The sequence below is a fragment of the Rhamphochromis longiceps genome, linkage group LG23 (assembly GCF_057381845.1).
Source record: "Rhamphochromis longiceps isolate RC_006_pf linkage group LG23, R_longiceps_female_GT1.1, whole genome shotgun sequence".
NCBI lineage: Eukaryota > Metazoa > Chordata > Actinopteri > Cichliformes > Cichlidae > Rhamphochromis > Rhamphochromis longiceps.
In genome coordinates this window covers 2,955,814-2,973,433 of record NC_140578.1, presented here as the reverse complement: position 1 = coordinate 2,973,433, position 17,620 = coordinate 2,955,814, and the positions used below count along the sequence as shown (strand labels likewise).

The 17,620-nt window shown below is 39.9% G+C and overlaps 2 protein-coding genes and 1 pseudogene across 4 annotated transcripts; all 3 read left to right on the top strand.

Annotated features, from left to right (window-relative positions):
• The first annotated feature begins 357 nt into the window (after positions 1-357).
• LOC146640983 (E-selectin-like) lies at positions 358-4,736 on the top strand (annotated as a pseudogene). The gene is made up of 15 exons (XR_014909535.1): positions 358-527; positions 619-691; positions 1,023-1,427; positions 1,584-1,688; positions 1,786-1,977; positions 2,090-2,275; positions 2,397-2,585; positions 2,667-2,852; positions 2,971-3,177; positions 3,275-3,454; positions 3,620-3,805; positions 3,922-4,128; positions 4,218-4,397; positions 4,470-4,611; positions 4,675-4,736. The product of XR_014909535.1 is annotated as an E-selectin-like (transcript).
• A 1,618-nt stretch (positions 4,737-6,354) lies between these two features.
• LOC146640982 (L-selectin) lies at positions 6,355-10,134 on the top strand. Its single transcript, XM_085398090.1, has 8 exons — positions 6,355-6,382; positions 6,497-6,892; positions 7,350-7,454; positions 8,108-8,287; positions 9,276-9,455; positions 9,682-9,771; positions 9,869-9,890; positions 10,010-10,134. Exons 1-8 carry the CDS (start codon positions 6,355-6,357, stop codon positions 10,050-10,052), a joined length of 1,044 nt encoding a protein of 347 aa, XP_085254216.1. The 3' UTR covers positions 10,053-10,134.
• A 344-nt stretch (positions 10,135-10,478) lies between these two features.
• Positions 10,479-17,053, top strand: selp (selectin P). 2 transcript variants are annotated; one of them, XM_085397377.1, is made up of 20 exons: positions 10,479-10,575; positions 10,686-10,755; positions 10,837-11,226; positions 11,310-11,417; positions 11,807-11,992; positions 12,078-12,269; positions 12,771-12,956; positions 13,064-13,249; positions 13,367-13,552; positions 13,664-13,849; positions 13,992-14,177; positions 14,305-14,490; positions 14,602-14,787; positions 14,930-15,115; positions 15,243-15,428; positions 15,583-15,768; positions 15,917-16,105; positions 16,182-16,370; positions 16,596-16,712; positions 16,803-17,053. In XM_085397377.1, the coding sequence occupies exons 2-20, from the start codon at positions 10,686-10,688 to the stop codon at positions 16,865-16,867; spliced, it is 3,366 nt and encodes a 1,121-aa protein (XP_085253503.1). In that variant the 5' UTR covers positions 10,479-10,575; the 3' UTR covers positions 16,868-17,053. The 2 variants fall into 2 exon arrangements, with proteins under 2 accessions (XP_085253503.1, XP_085253504.1); XM_085397378.1 differs by lacking the exons at positions 14,602-14,787; positions 14,930-15,115 and having other exon boundaries at positions 14,305-14,461; positions 15,400-15,428.
• Positions 17,054-17,620: the final 567 nt, after the last annotated feature.

Genomic DNA, 17,620 nt, shown 5'->3' with positions numbered 1-17,620 from the left:
CCCAACTCATCTATCAAGCCAGCAGACCTTGGAGCTATTCTCTTCCTCTACATTAATGTACGGCAACAGGAAACTGATAATTTTTAAAAACTAATATTTCAGATGTCGAAGTTTAAAAAAATAGTTTTGACTGTTTATCATCGTTACACAGTGTCTAGCTTAGAAACACAACAATTTCAGTGGGAGTAGCATGAACATGCAGTCACCCCATTTGTCACCCCGATTAGCTGCATTGTTGCAGAGCCAAGTAAGCCCCATCTCACCCTAAAAGTCATCCTGGGAGTTCAGTACTGAGAACGACCAGCCAATGCTTTTGTGCAGGAAATGTTTTTAAAGCCTTTTGTGGAATGGAGCAGTATTGGGGGGGATTCCATGGAAACCTTCCAGGTTTCCTGAATGACACTAGAGAAGCGTATAAAACCTGGAAATCCAGTGCATAACGCAGAGAATCATCCCTACACATACTAAGGCTGAAAGCTAGAGAATCAAGTGCCTTCTGGAGTTTATCAGGCATATCATTTAAAATGGTGAGTGGAAGGGATATCAATTTAAATATTATTCATTTTAATGTACATTAATTTGGTTTTAATTTAATGCACCTTTAAATTATTTTTACAGGATTCCTTCTTTGGACTAACCCATGGATATAAGAGCTCTGCCTCATGGATCAACTTCGCCGTTATTTGTTCAAGTATGTACATTTATTGCCAGAAGAGCCTTGAGCGTCTCAATAAAAAGTTTTAGAACCAGCTAGAATAGGATTGCCCTGTGTTCACTGTACATGTATGACAAAATTGTGGGTGCTCCACACCAAGTGTGCAGGAATAAAATATAAATAGTAAGACAGCAAAAATAAACAACAAATAAGAGAAATTTATACAGGATGAAGAATATATACGGGAGGGACAAAGGCACCCAATACTAAAAACACTCATTAGAGAGCAAATTAGTTAATAGAATTTTTTTAAATCTCTCCTTTTCTCCCCATTTACATCTACTATATGTCACTGTCTCTATTTAAGTGCTGTGCATGTGGACTAGTGTAGAGTCTTGGTCTTACTTCTACTCGGACAACGCAATGACATGGGATGATGCACGAAGCTGGTGCCAGGAGCACTACACGGACATGGTGGCCATCCAGAACCAGGAGGAGCTTGAGCATCTTAACAACTGGCTGCCCAAGAAAAATGGCTACTACTGGATTGGGATTCGTAGGATTAATAATGTCTGGACCTGGGTAGGAACCAACAAGCCTCTGACAGAAGAAGCAACCAACTGGGCAAAAGGAGAACCGAACAATAACGAGGGTGACAAAAACACAGGCATGCATGAGGATTGTGTGGAGATGTATATTAAAAGAGATAAAGAACCAGGCAAGTGGAATGACGAGAGATGTACAAAATCAAAGACTGCTCTGTGCTACACAGGTGAGCAAAAATCACACTCTTGAAAAACTAATTTTTGCTGCTGTGTTGCTGTTCTTTAATAGGTGATCTACTGATCTGAAAGTTAAAAATGATGTTTCTGACATATTGTTTTAGTATATTTACCAACCTTTATAGAAGTACCTCTGCTTTTTCCAGCGGCTTGTAAGATTGACTCCTGTTTCCACGGAGAGTGTGTTGAAACCATCAACAGCCACAAATGTGATTGCTTTGAAGGTTTTTTTGGACACAAGTGTGACCAAGGTGAGAAAAAATCTGATAGCGTAGTTTAAATACATATTTTAAGTTATGTAAAGGATTTAATTAATATCCAACTGTGTTGTTGTTTTTTTGTTGTCAGTTGTGCAGTGTAACAAAGGTGAAGTGGTTGTTCCAGATAAAGGACATGTAAATTGCTCTCACAAGTATGGCAGTTTCTCCTATGACTCCTTGTGTCAGTATTCCTGTGAGGAAGGATACAAGCTGAGTGTGCCAGGACCTTTGAGGTGTACTTCCTTAGGAAAATGGTCAGAAAAACCCCCTACATGTGAAAGTGAGTTTAAGTGCTAATAGCTTATAATATTGCTACTACTTTTTGTTACTTTTATTATTTACTACACAGTGATGGAGTCATGGACTGATGTTTTTTCTCCTGTTGTCTACAGTGATTCAGTGTGAGAAGATGTCAGAGCCGACACATGGATCCATGAAATGCTCCGATCCTCTGGGCTCATTCAGCTATCAGTCCACCTGTACTTTTACCTGTGATGAAGGTTATGTACTGTCTGGATCTCCATCTCTGCAATGTGAAGCATCAGCAAATTGGAATGGATCCCAGCCATACTGTGTTGGTACGGCCACATGTTTTTACCTTTCATCGTTGTGTAGTTTTTGTTATTTGGGGGATGATTTGCATGATGATTATAATAAAAGCTTTCATTTAACTCCTTCTGTTGCCTCTCTCTTTTGTAGCTGTTCAGTGCCCTGCGCTGCAAAACTTGACAAATGGCTTTGTCAGCTGTGGAGAAGATGCTGATACGAGGTTCAGCTACAAAAACACCTGCAGCTTCAGTTGTGACCAAGGTTACCATTTAGTGGGAGCCAGTAGAGTGACCTGCACATCAGGAGGTACATGGAATCAGCAGATTCCTCACTGTGAAGGTAAGAGGAACACGAAAAGTATAACCCACCATCTTCTATATCATGAGGACACGTTCAATAAAATACACGTTTCTGTGTCAGCCATCCTTTGCCAGAATCCAGAGAGAGAAGCTCCCCTCATCATGCAGTGCAGTGAATCTGAGACTGAACTGCGACCAAACTCCACCTGCAGCTTCAGCTGTGAAGAAGGTTTTGAACTGCAGGGAGCAAACACCATCAAGTGTTCTGAGGACGGACAGTGGAATGAAAACATACCTACATGCAAAGGTCTGAAAGCATAATTATATCAATATTTACTACAAACAGTGTTACTCCAGTTTTTTTCTTTGATTGATTATGTCATGACATATTAGTAATATTTTACTCTTTTGTTTCCCTTTTGTAGCAAAAGGATGTCCTGCTCCAGAGGTCCCAACAAATGGTCAGATAAGCTGCAGCCCTTCTCTGTCTTCATTTCTTAGTCATGACACACCCCATCCACTTGGCATGGTTTGTCATTTTACATGTGATGAAGGACATGAGCTGCAAGGTGCACACAGCATGGAGTGTACACATCCAGGCCAATGGACCTCCAGTTCACCAATCTGCACAGGTACATGTGAACCCATTTTACTTGGATTACTAGTTGTTCACAACTTCATTTGTATGTTAATGACATGAAAGTCACATCTTTCTGTCCTTTACAACAGTTGTTCGATGCCCGCTGCTTGAGGCTCCTGAAAACGGTCACATCAGTTGTTCCAGCACTGAGTCAGTTTACAACTCTCAGTGCTCCTTCACCTGTGACCAAGGCTACTCATTAGAAGGACCTGAGCTGCTGACATGTGATCATCATGGCAACTGGACTGCAGAGAAACCCACCTGTCAAGGTAAAAAAAACCAACAACAACGGATTAAAACAAACAACAAATTTGAGATATAAAAGCTTCACATTATTCCCATTTAATAATGCTTTTATAGCTCCCTCTCTATAACCCACCCATCTTCTATACAATGAGGGCACATTCAATAAAATACACATGTTTCTGTGTCAGCCATCCTTTGCCAGAATCCAGAGAGAGAAGCTCCTCTCATCATGCAGTGCAGTGAATCTGAGACTGAACTGCGACCAAACTCCACCTGCAGCTTCAGCTGTGAAGAAGGTTTTGAACTGCAGGGAGCAAACACCATCAAGTGTTCTGAGGACGGACAGTGGAATGAAAACATACCTACATGCAAAGGTCTGAAAGACTAATTATATCAATATTTACTACAAACAGTGTTACTCCAGTTTTGTTTTTTTTTGATTGATTATGTCAAAATATGTTAATAATATTTTCCTATTTTCTTTTTGTAGCAAAAGGATGTCCTGCTCCAGAGGTCCCAACAAATGGTCAGATAAGCTGCAGCCCTTCTCTGTCTTCATTTCTTAGTCATGACACACCCCATCCACTTGGCATGGTTTGTCATTTTACATGTGATGAAGGACATGAGCTGCAAGGTGCACACAGCATGGAGTGTACACATCCAGGCCAATGGACCTCCAGATCACCAACCTGCACAGGTACATGTGAACCCATTTTACCTGGATTACTTGTTGTTCACAATTTCATTTGCATGTTAAAAGTGACATCTTCCTGTCCTTTACAACAGCTGTTACATGTTTGTTGCTTGAGGCTCCTGAAAACGGTCACATCAGTTGCTCCAGTACTGAGTCAGTTTACAGCTCTCAGTGCTCCTTCACCTGTGACCAAGGCTACTCATTAGAAGGACCTGAGCTGCTGACATGTGATCACCATGGCAACTGGACTGCAGAGAAACCCACCTGCCAAGGTAAATGAGCAACAACAGATCAAAGGGGAAAGCAAAAGTTCACACTATTCACATTTCACTGTGTTTCCACAGCTCCTGCTCCAGTTGCAGCAGTCACTGCTGGTGTAGCCACAGGAGGGATTGCCTTCCTCTCTGGTGTGCCTATGGCTATGTGGATCTTTAAAAAACTGAAGAAATCAAACAAGTTTGAACAGGTTAGAAAAGAATTTACCTCGTTTAAATCATATATGTGTCTTTTGGGGTTTTCTGATTTTTCCTCTTTTCTCTTTTATTACAGCATCTCTGACATAGAGGCTCCTCCACAGAGTTTCCAAGAACAGTATTGACAGCCTAATATAGCAAAAACGTGCTATAATAGAAAACTACAGATGGTTTTACGCATTATGTGTAAATTATCATTGTAGTGCATAGCAGCAAATAATTTGATATAGAATTCATGTAATATTTATTTTCTTAAAAAAGCATTATTTTTTAAGGTGGTGTGTGTGTGTGTGTGTGTGTGTGTGTGTGTGTGTGTGTGTGTGTGTGTGTGTGTGTGTGTGTGTGTGTGTATCCCAAACTCTACAGTCTGTTGATAATGAGGGCCCTGTGCGCTCCCTACTACACCTAGCTGATCCAGTAATTGCTTTTCCTCCTCTGCATTTATCATCATCTGCCTGTCCTGTCATGATAGCTGAGTGTGTGTGTGTGTGTGTGTGTGTGTGTGTGTGTGTGTGTGTGTGTGTGTGTGTGTGTGTGTGTGTGTGTTCTATTTTTTGACTTTGTTACTGTAACACTTCAAATTTGATGTTTTTTATCTGCTGTTTTCTATGTTCGGAAATGTTCTGATATTCATTTGAAAAAAATATACGGAGGACTAATAAAAAAGTTCAGCCAGTTGTGTCAGTGTCACCACACTGGTAGGAATGCTTAGCCAAGCAGGATGTGTAGTAGTGGGATGTGTAATAGCCTTCTGTGGAGCTAGCCTTCATAGATTGACTCATGATTTCTATCATAAACCAATCTAGTTTCCCAGTTTCAGCCATGACCTTCTACAACCTTCTGGTTTTTTTTTCAGGGGTTGAGGAAGGATGTGTTTTGAAAAATTCCCAGATCTCTTGCCAAAACATCGACCTTTCCATCATAAACTTCATGACAAAGCAGAATAAACATATAAAAGTGAGCGGTATTCAAAGAAGGAACAATTATATTCCTAGGTATTCTTTTTTTCTCTCCCAGAGTTCATTGTTTAAAAAAATTCAGTCTCTTTTACTTTAGTTGGACAGGAACTCACATCTCGCATCTTTCATAAGTCTAAAGTTGTCTCGAAGGACACTGCCGTTAAAAAGAGTTTCCATTACATCAATATGTCAGGATATGGAGAAGACGTGTTTTTGAAAACAGACAAGAAAACACTCATTCTAGCCACAAATGAAAGGCTTAAAAATTCCCATTTAAACACTAAAAAGTGTTTCAAAGGCTGTAGTCCAACCTCTATGAGTAAGCACCTTGTGGCATTGTGTACCTTTTCTTCATTAAAATCTGCCCCTGAAACCACCTTTACTAGAAATAGGTGGGGTTTCCCTAAAGGTTTGTTAAAGTCATTAAAATATTCAGTAAATCATTCATTACATGCATTCAGCCTGAACAGCAAACATCCAGTTATTGTATGATAATGTTGCTCTGAATGGCAAACGAGAACATATAAAAGCCTGACACTGGTCCTTAGTTTCGTCTAACAACCTTTACATTTTTCTGCTGTAACGCTTTTTGTTTTATGTTTGAGTTGATCAGAAAAAACAGGGATTTAACTTATGTAGGAGTTTGTGTCAAACAGTTCAAAGGACAATATTATAATATTAATTCTGGGTAAGTCACAATTTTCTTATTCAGCAACTCTCCGTGGTGACATTCATTAGTACTTTTGAAAATATAGTCTTTCCCCCCCGTTGTACAGACAGTAAATTGCTCTTTGAAGATGAAGTGGACATTAATCCTCATCTTTGGTAAGTTTTAATTCCAGTTCCAGTGAAATGTGTGGCTGCTGGGCAAAGACCGGCTGACACGTGTCAGAAAACTTTATTAATTATCACATTAAAAGCTGTTCTGAACATTTGCAGGTAGTTGCTTGGCTGAGACTACTCTGTGCTGGACGTATCACTACTCAAACGAGACAATGAACTGGACCCAGGCCAGAGAGTGGTGCCAGAAATATTTCACAGACATGGTGGTCATCCAAAACCAAGCGGAGAATGATTATCTGGTCTCCATCCTGCCAGAGAAAAGAAGCTCCCCATATTTCTGGATTGGAATCACTAGAAACCATATGAATGAAAGCTGGATTTGGATTGGGAATAACAGCACGTGGATTGGTAACAATTCATGGGCACCAAATGAACCAAATAATGTCCATGCAACAGAGTTTTGTGTAGAGATCTACACTAACACAGGAGAAAATCGAGGGAAGTGGAACGATGAGAAATGTAGCAAATCAAAATATGCAGCGTGTTTTAAAAGTACGTAAACCTGTCATATAGTAATTCCTGTACAGTTTTTTACCACATTTTTAATTCTGCTTTGTTGATTTTTTTTCTTTTTGCTATATCATAACTTTATATTTTCATGAAAAAGCATGGCTGATTTCCTTTAAGGTGATAACTTGATTTCAGAATAGTTTTTACATGTTCATAATATTTGTTTTAAATATTATTTTAATTTGTTATTGAAGTAAATTGTTGTATTTTTGTTTACATATTATTTTAATGTGCTATCCACCATTACAGTAATGTCAGATATTTTTTGTTTGCATTGTTTAACTTTTCTAACATCTTCAGGATAACATGTCTTGTCTTAAAACTAATTTTTTTTAATATCTATTATTAAAAAAGAAATAAAGTGTCTTCTATACAAAGAAAAGCTGTGAAGGTTTTATAGTGATAAGTGACCTTATATTGGTGTGCTTTTTCTTAAAAGCCCAGTGCAATGAATCATCCTGTGAAAGAGGAAGATGCCAGGAGGCAATCAACAGTACAACCTGCCTCTGTGAACGTGGTTTTAAGGGAGACAGGTGCCAAACACGTGAGCAATTTAGTGTTATTTATTATAATGCATAAAGAGTTGCCATTTACAGTTATTAGTAATGTGTGAAACAATGTGCAGGCATACTTGCACGGAGGAAACAAGTAATCGTAACAGAGTTGTATATTCCAACACACACGCTTTGAGATATGCGCAATTTTTTATGCTCTACATATATAAGTGACTCGTGTTGTTTTTCTTCAAAAACTGAAATTATCATTATTAAGCCTACATCAGTATGAACACAAAAACCCAATATAAATGCTTTAAAATGTGTTATTTTCATATTACAAACCTGTTACAAGACATTACATAATGCCCTGCATACCTGTTTGTGCCCTCAGCTGTGGATTTTCCTCAGCTTGAGAACAGATACTAAAGCCGCTCAAGAGAAAATCAAACGTTCAACACAACATGTCGATTTAACTGGAACCCAGGTTTTGTCCTGAGTGCTCCCCCCCTTATCGTACAATTAGATATAGAAGTAAATACTTAAAAACAGATTTAGTTTAACTGCTACACTTATTCTGTTTTCAGCGACTCATTATCCACATTCTTATATAACATTAAAATGTGCATGCACCAGCATGTTTGTGCTTTGAAATGTTTTATAAACCATTACAAGATGTTGCGTAACTTGTTTGTGTCCTTAGCTGTGGAATGCCTCCCTCTCTCTGAGCCTTATAATGGATACCATAGCTGCTCAAGAGGAAATCAAACCTTCAACACGACCTGTCGATTAAAGTGTCACCCTGGCTTCTTCATAAATGGCTCGTCATTTGTCACTTGTGAAGACACTGGGGACTGGAGTGGGCCAAGACTTACTTGTGCAGGTAATTTCATGAAATCATCTAAAAGTTTAAAGGTTCTTGAAAATACACAGGTTTGTTTTCATAAGCGCTGTGCTTCCAGTGAAGCATTTTAAGTTACTGTTACCACTGATTAGAGCGGTAGTAATACCAAACTGTAACATCACATTAAAAATAAAGTACACTTATTGGGCCGAAATACTAATGAGGATTAAAAAAAGTCATGGGTTCTGAGATTGAGTTTTGCTTTGCTACAATATATATTTGGGAAATGTACCAGTTGAGATGAATAGGAAAGATAAACACCTTTTTAAAATATTCCCGGCAGCAAGTAAAAAAGCAATAACTAGAAGATGGCTGGACAAGGACCCACCAACGGTTGGAGAGTGGTCAGCCATAGTAAAAGACATTTGTGAAATGGAAAAGATGACCTTTTCTCTAAGACTCTGTAAAGACAAATTTCAAAGATATTGGTCAAAATGGTTTTCGAATATGCGAAAGGGTTGTGAATAATGTAGGAAAAGGATCTTATTCATTCCCTTCCCATTCTGTTTTCATTTAACCTGATTTTATGTCAAAGGGTATACATGCACGAGTATGCATGCATGCACATGTAGATATGTATTATGTATGTATATGTAGATGTGTATGTAGATACTTGAAAGTATATGTGAGTATGTACATAGACGTAGGTATGGGGGTGAAGATGCACGGTGTGTCTCCAAGTGGAAAAACTACATTTTTAGTAACTTCCCATAGCCCTGGGTGAGCCCCTCCCTCCATTATTTTTTATTATTTGTTTATTTATCTTATTTATCTTATTATTTTTACTTCTAGTTAGTTGTTTACCTTTTTCCCTTGCTGTGTCTGTGTAAATGTTAATGTTCCTGTTCCTAAAAATAAATAAATAAAAATAAAGTATAAAAAAATAAAAAAATAAAAATAAAGTACAGTGCTTTAAAATGTATTATAACATACTGTAAGATGTTGTATAACCTGTTTGTGCCCTCAGCTGTGGAGTGTCCCCCTCTACCTCAAACTTATAATGGATCCCATAACTGCTCCAGAGGAAATCAGACATTCAAGACAACCTGTCATTTTAAGTGTGACCCTGGCTTCTTCGTGATTGGCTCACCAGCCGTCACTTGTGGAGAGACCAGAGTCTGGAGTGGCCCAAGACCTACTTGTACAAGTAATTTCAAAAAAATCATGTAAATGTTTGTAAAATGTTGCTAAACATTAAACATGGCGGCCGGCCATTTCATGTATGGTTTTTATAGTTTCTTTGCCATAAGAACTGTGCTTCCAGTAACTCATGCTAAATCATTTTGATGGAAAGCAGTAGTTTTGACATGTACATGAATGATGTGCTGTAATGTATAACTGAATGGTAAAAATTGCTTTCCCCTCTTTTTCAGGCTATAAACAGGCTTTGCTGGCTTTAGCTGGATGTGGAGCCCTCTCTACCTTCTGCTGCATCTGTTTTTGTTGCATAAAACACAGACAAAGTCAGTCATTCTCAACTACTCTCTATACAAATAAAACATTCAGTGCAATCTTATTGCAACACCCCTCAAAAGTAATCCATTTCTCTGTTTCTCACAGGAAAGAAACTTTCCCAAGAAAGGTCAGTGTTGAAATTATACGTTTGTCTTAAGCTGCTCCACCCTTTCTCACAGCCTTTGCTGACTTAGTATTCAAAGAATTTGGGGGAAAAATCTAAGAACATTATTCTGTCCTGCACAGGCTGCCCGAAGAAGGAAGTCCACCCTGTGATACACAACCGTAAACAACGTCCCACGCCTTAATTAGAATATATTTGACACCAAGACAGTTCACTTAGAGATTGAGGAAATCGGCCTCCTTGCATCATGCACTGGATGCTGATTTAAATATCAGTCAGCTAAGGCTTTTACCTAATATGTTGTAAAAGTTACATTTGATATGTTGCATACTTATAAATTATGTAATTGTGTATATTCGATGGTTTGTCATCATGGTATGGTTCAGACATGTGTGCCGCATTCTTGTAAATTGCTTTGAAATGTAAATGTGAATAAAAATAATGTTTTAGTGACTGTGTCTGCATGTCTTTTTCTGAATATATAATTATCTTTGGATGTGTGCATGCATGTGTGGAGGGTGCTGTGAGTGGTTGAGTGAAACCCTTCCTGAAAGGAAGCTGTGGTAGAAATGATATTACAAAATTGGACATTGGCTCAGTCCCTGGAGGACAGATAATACTGTTTTGCCATTTACTGAAGAGGTGAGAGTTAAATGCCAAGAATTAGTAACTAAAGACGGCTCAGAAGGTAAGACACGTAACGGCTGTTCATTCATACCTATAGAAATTGATACTGTACCCTCATTCTCACATATAGCAGCCATGTGTCGTTCTCAGTTGTTTTTCTTTGTATTTCAGATGTCAGGTGATGTAAGACAAAACTCGCATTGTAACGCACTGATAGCTACACTGATTGTGTTTGCTGTAGGTAAGCCTGCGTAATACACACACCAAACACTTTTCTTCACCAGTCCACATTTATCTTACTGTCCTTATGCTACATTTTTAGACTTGAGTAGTAGGAAAGGAGGTGTGCAAGCATGGACATACAACTACAGCACTGGTCCAAACCAGAACTGGTACGAGGCTCGCAAGTGGTGCCAGAAGTTCTTCACGGATATGGTTGCCATTCAGAACCAAGAGGAGACCAATTTCCTCAATGATCTGCTACCATTTAATCCAAAATATTACTGGATAGGGATTCACAGAGTGGCTGGATTGTGGACCTCAGTAAACACCAGTCAGAGTGTACCTGAAGAGGCTCAAAACTGGGCATCAGCAGAGCCAGATACCATACCCCGTCAGGACTGTGTGGAGATATACATTAAGAGGGCGAGAGACACAGCCAAGTGGAACAATGAGAACTGCAATAAGTTGAAAGGAGCTGTCTGCTACACCGGTAGGATACTTTTCACTTAGTTTGATGGAAAACTTTGGCAGTAAATGTAATACAGCATCTGACACCTTTTGTGTGATTTGCAGCCTCTTGCAAACATGAGTCTTGTAGTGCTCATGCAGACTGTGTGGAAAGCATTGGAAGCCACATCTGCAAGTGCCATCCTGGTTTCCGAGGCCTACGCTGTGAAGAGGGTAAGCTGATAAGATCTGTAGAATATTGCAATATGCAATCCAAATATACAACTATTAAATTAAAATAACCAGCCGGGATTAGCCTGATATTTCATTCTGACCACCTCAGACTTATTTAATGAAGTTACCAGACAACTAAGCCACAAGAGTCCCCATAACAAGTGATTGATTTTGAATAATATTGACCATCTTTAAGTCTTCGTTTTATATCTGAATGGCATAGAACCTCACCGTAGCAGTCCATTTAGGGTTCGATTGTTATTAATTTGTCCCTCATTTGTTCCTCGGGAACTTCTGTATTTTAGTTTTAGCCTACTGACAATTGTTAAAGATATTTTTGCAAACCTAAACAAAAGACATGAACTAATTTTTATTTGTTTTATCTTCAGCGATCACATGCAAACCTTTTCCGCATCCAGATCAAGGGTCTCTCCGCTGTTCTAATCCCTATGGGTCTAATCATCTTAACTCTTCCTGCCATTTTCTCTGTGAAGTTGGATTTCGGTTAATAGGCGCGCCTCAACTGATTTGCCAAGCCAATGGGCTCTGGAACCACCCTGTTCCTCTGTGTCAAGGTATGGCAACAGGAAACCAGCTGTTTTTAAAAACTGATATTTCAGATGGCAAAGTTACAAAACATATTTTGACTGCTTATCATAGTTGCACAGTGTCCAAATTTGAAATACACCAACTTCAGCGCGAGTAGCATGAACTGCAGCCACCCCATCGCAGCCTTCAGCTACAACTCAACCTGTGAGTTCAGTTGTGATGAAGGCTATGAACTGATTGGGCAGAACCAGATCATCTGTGACCACACTGGCCAATGGACAGCCACTGTTCCAGTCTGTACAGGTAAAGTTGTCATTGCCTTTGAATTTAAATCATTCTGTATGGTGGTTAATTAGTTTACTCATTTTTATTTTTAGTTAAATTGATTATAGCTTTCATTTTGTGTGTCTGTGTGTGTATTTGAGTGTCACTTACTTTTCACAGAACTTGTGTAATACTTGAACCCTTTTTACAGATTTACTTTCGAGATATACTACTGCATAACTGCACTCAGTCCACTTTCACATCCTGTCTGGACTGTGCAGCAGATTAGCTTTAGGTCACGCCTGTCATCACTCCACTTCACACTCATTTAAGTCCGTGCTGGACAAACACTGATTTTTTTTTCATGGGTCGGTAAACTGTTTTTTTGTTTTTTCTTTGACCGTAAATGATCTCAGCATGATGATTAAGCTATGTTTGTGAAAGCACAGTCATAACATACAGTTGTTCAAACTGACATTTTATATAAGAGCACTGATCTGCATTATGTGAACTATGAGTGATATCTGTGTCTCACCACAGTGAGAAAATGCTCCCCAGTTTTCTCTCCTGCTATGGGCCACATGACCTGCGTTGACCCTGTGGAGCCTTTCTCTTATGGCTCATGGTGTAACTTCACCTGCAAGGAGGGTTACTATTTAACTGGGGACAAGGTACTCAGCTGTCTGACCTTGGGACAATGGAGCAAGCCTACACCTACATGTACAGGTGTGTCGCAAACTACTCTGCTGTACCACAAAGCAGCACACGCTTTCTGGATAGAAATAAAAATTGCATGCTGTGATGTTGAAAGAACAGTGTTTCCTCTTTTCTAGTGGTACAGTGCAACAGTCTTCAGGCTCCACCTCATGCCTATCTGCAATGCCATGACCCTATAAACAAGCACAGCTACACCTCAATATGCACTGTTCAGTGTGAAGAAGGATTTGATCTAATTGGTACAAATGTGACAAAATGTTCTTCACAGGGTAACTGGAGTCATGCACTTCCTGTTTGCCTGGGTATGACTAAATGCTGATATACATACTATATAATTTGAAAACTTTTTTTTTTTTACTGTTTTGAATGTGAACCACAGGTTAAGAAGCTGCCTCTTCTTATGTCTGTCTTTCTTTAAGCTAAGAAATGTACTCCAATTAGTTCTCCTTCTCATGGCTCCATATCATGTTCTGACCCAAATGGTTCCTTCAGTTTTGGTTCTGTGTGCACATCAACATGTGATGAGGGCTTTCTGCTGAATGGGACGTCCAGCACTGAGTGCACCTCCATGGGCATGTGGAGTACAGACATTCCACCTTGCTTGGGTAAAGAACACGCTAAAAGCTTGTAGTCTCATGGTTCAGTTTGCATTACAACAATTTTTCACTAAATCAACTTAATACCTTGTGTACATCTTTCCTTTTGTTCATCTCCAGCTAAGAAATGCCCCACACTGAACTCTCCTGCTCACGGATCCATAATTTGCTCTGATCCTCATGGAGAGTTCAGTTTTGGTTCTCGTTGCACGACAACCTGTGATGAAGGTTTTATCTTAAATGGAACTGCTGTCACTGAGTGCACGGCTATGAGCAACTGGAGCACAGACATCCCACATTGCTTGGGTAAAAAACATTCTAAATCCATGCTTCTCAATTGTTTAGTTAATAAAAGAGCTTGTACTTTCAAGGTTCACAGAGGGTCCAATTACCACTTGATTAAAAAACGTATTGCTGACCGTCTATCCTGCCTGTTCCCTCCCTCCAGCTAATAAATGCCCCACACTGAACTCTCCTGCTCACGGATCCATAATTTGCTCTGATCCTCATGGAGAGTTCAGTTTTGGTTCTCATTGCACGACAACGTGTGATGAAGGATTTGTGCTGAATGGGACAGCTGACACCGAATGCACTGCTATGAGCAACTGGAGCACAGACATACCTCAATGTCTGGGTAGGAAAAAACCCTCCATCAATAATAAGTGATCAGACAATCAAAGATAAATGCTTAATTTAAAGGTTTCAATGGCATGATGCCTTTTCTTTGTCTTGGTACCTCTGTGTCTTCATTCCTCTTGCAGCTAGACGGTGTCCCACTCTGAACTCACCCTCTCATGGGTCCTTAGTCTGCTCTAATCCCCACAGAGAGTACAGTTTTGCTTCTGTGTGCACATCAACATGTGATGAGGGCTTTCTGCTGAATGGGACGTCCAGCACTGAGTGCACCTCCATGGGCATGTGGAGTACAGACATTCCACCTTGCTTGGGTAAAGAACACGCTAAAAGCTTGTAGTCTCATGGTTCAGTTTGCATTACAACAATTTTTCACTAAATCAACTTAATACCTTGTGTACATCTTTCCTTTTGTTCATCTCCAGCTAAGAAATGCCCCACACTGAACTCTCCTGCTCACGGATCCATAATTTGCTCTGATCCTCATGGAGAGTTCAGTTTTGGTTCTCGTTGCACGACAACCTGTGATGAAGGTTTTATCTTAAATGGAACTGCTGTCACTGAGTGCACGGCTATGAGCAACTGGAGCACAGACATCCCACATTGCTTGGGTAAAAAACATTCTAAATCCATGCTTCTCAATTGTTTAGTTAATAAAAGAGCTTGTACTTTCAAGGTTCACAGAGGGTCCAATTACCACTTGATTAAAAAACGTATTGCTGACCTTCTACCCTGCCTGTTCCCTCCCTCCAGCTAATAAATGCCCCACACTGAACTCTCCTGCTCACGGATCCATAATTTGCTCTGATCCTCATGGAGAGTTCAGTTTTGGTTCTCGTTGCACGACAACGTGTGATGAAGGATTTGTGCTGAATGGGACAGCTGACACCGAGTGCACGGCTATGAGCAACTGGAGCACAGACATACCTCAATGTCTGGGTAGGAAAAAACCCTCCATCAATAATAAGTGATCAGACAATCAAAGATAAATGCTTAATTTAAAGGTTTCAATGGCATGATGCCTTTTCTTTGTCTTGGTACCTCTGTGTCTTCATTCCTCTTGCAGCTAGACGGTGTCCCACTCTGAACTCACCCTCTCATGGGTCCTTAGTCTGCTCTAATCCCCACAGAGAGTACAGTTTTGCTTCTGTGTGCACATCAACATGTGCAGAAGGTTTTGTGCTAAATGGTACAGCTATCACAGAGTGCACATCTCAAGGCAGGTGGAACAGAGCTGTTCCCCATTGCTTAGGTAAAAACACTCTTTGTATCAATATCCAGTGTATCAGAAACAGACCGATAAACTCCTTTTTCCATAATTTAAATTGCACAGCTACACTTTTTTCTTAAAGAAGCTAATAATCTGCTCTGTTCCTCTATGTGCTGTGAGTTTTTTTCCTTTATAGCTGAAAGGTGTCCTATTCTCACTCCTCCTTCTCATGGGACTTTAGACTGCTCTCATTCTCATGGCGAGTTCAGTTTTGGCTCTAGGTGCACATCAACCTGTGAGGACGGCTTTCTGCTAACTGGAATTCCTGACACTGAATGCACCTCTGCGGGCACATGGAGCACAGAAATACCAGGCTGTCAGGGTAATAAACCAAAACATGATACGGTTGCCATCCACATAAAGTCCTTCTTAATCTGTGTCCATACATTAAATAGTTCCAAACTCTACACCACCCGGAAAGTCAAAAGTGAAGCTGTACTGAGCCTATACTGTTTTTATGTTATCCACAGCACGCCAATGCCCCCTGCTGGCCAAATCACCACAGCATGGGAGGATGAACTGCAGCCATCTGAACTCTCCTTTCAGTTATGGCTCACAGTGTGACTTTAAATGTAATAAAGGTTTCTGGCTGAAAGGAAGATCTTCTATGATGTGCAACACCTCAGGCCACTGGAATCAGGATCCACCCACTTGTCGACGTAAGTGCATAGCAATACTTTGAATGTTATTACATATTCATTGATCTTATGTAATTGTAGTTGCTGTCCTTTTTAGCTGTGCAGTGTAAGGCCATCCGTGCCTTCTCCTCAGACCTGTCTATGAATTGCTCTCATCCTCTGGGGAATTTCAGCTTTAGCTCTGAATGCGTTTTCAGCTGTAAAGATGGATTCACCCTCAATGGCACAGCAGTGATGTTTTGCTCTGCCACTGGGATCTGGAATGACAGCCTGCCCAGCTGCACAGGTAAATTATTCTCTGTAGTTTAAAATGTTATTTCCCCCGTAATTTATAAATGACACCATTTTCTAAGATAGGAGTCTTCTCTTGCACACTGTGTGGTGTGATACAGGCAAAACCCAAACTAATATCAACATACACTATAAAACAATGACTTCTGCTGGCCATGAAGTATACACTGAGAACAGTTCCCTAAAGCTTCATTAAAATCTTTATGTGATCCCACGCCAGGTATGTCGATAGGGACTGCCATGTTGCTGTACACTGGCGCAGGGGCGGGAATTGCTGTTGTGATACTTCTCCTGATAGGACTGACTGTGTTGATCATGAAACAATTTAAGAAAACAGGTGAAACTTACTGTAGTGATGCACATTTACACATACAGTGTGGTGTAGCAGGGTGAGCACACTTCTAATCCCATCTTTTCATCTTTGTAGGAAATATGATCACTTCTGATGTCCCGACATGGGGTGAAAGAGAGAATCCAGCATTTGAGTTTTGACCTCTTGTTCCTTTTTTGAGATGTGATTTTACTTTTTGCTTGTTATTATTATTATTCTAAGAAGCTTGGTAGTTACTGCATCTACTTGCTCTCGCTTAAGCAATAGCAATTCATATGACAGACTTCATCCACGATACATAAAGTATGTCTACAGCTGTTGCATTAGGTCCTCCCTGAAAATTTCCAAAAGTCAATAAAATTTTAAAAAATCTCAGAAAACTGTTGTTTCATTTGCTTTTTCATTGTTTTATGTTTACTCTTCCCCGACTCATTCAGTCCCATTTTACTGCTGGCATTCTTTCAGCTATGTCCAGTATCATGTGGTACAATCTGGAATAACCCTGTCCTGTCAGGTCGTCATCAGAAATTCATATTTTACACATTTGGCATTTGAATGCTGTGGGGTCAATTGGGAATGTTCCCAGAAATCTCTAGGCTTGCCGAAATGCCGTTAACTGTCAATTTAGCACATTTGGTGACCAGAAAGCTCCCATCATAGGATATGGTGAGGAGGTGATCAACTCAGTGTCAAAATGGGCACTGATCCCACAATGACTACCCCCACCCATTACACTGATTATTGAAATGTGTGTCATATTTGTGAATATGTAAGTCCAGTGGCTGAAATGATACATTTCCATGGTATGGCTGTATCTACTGCATTAAACCTTGCTGGTCTATGTGTGCAAACAGACTTTATTTATAATCTGCAAGCATCCTTTGGAGTACGTTCAGCAAAGCGTGTGCATCTGT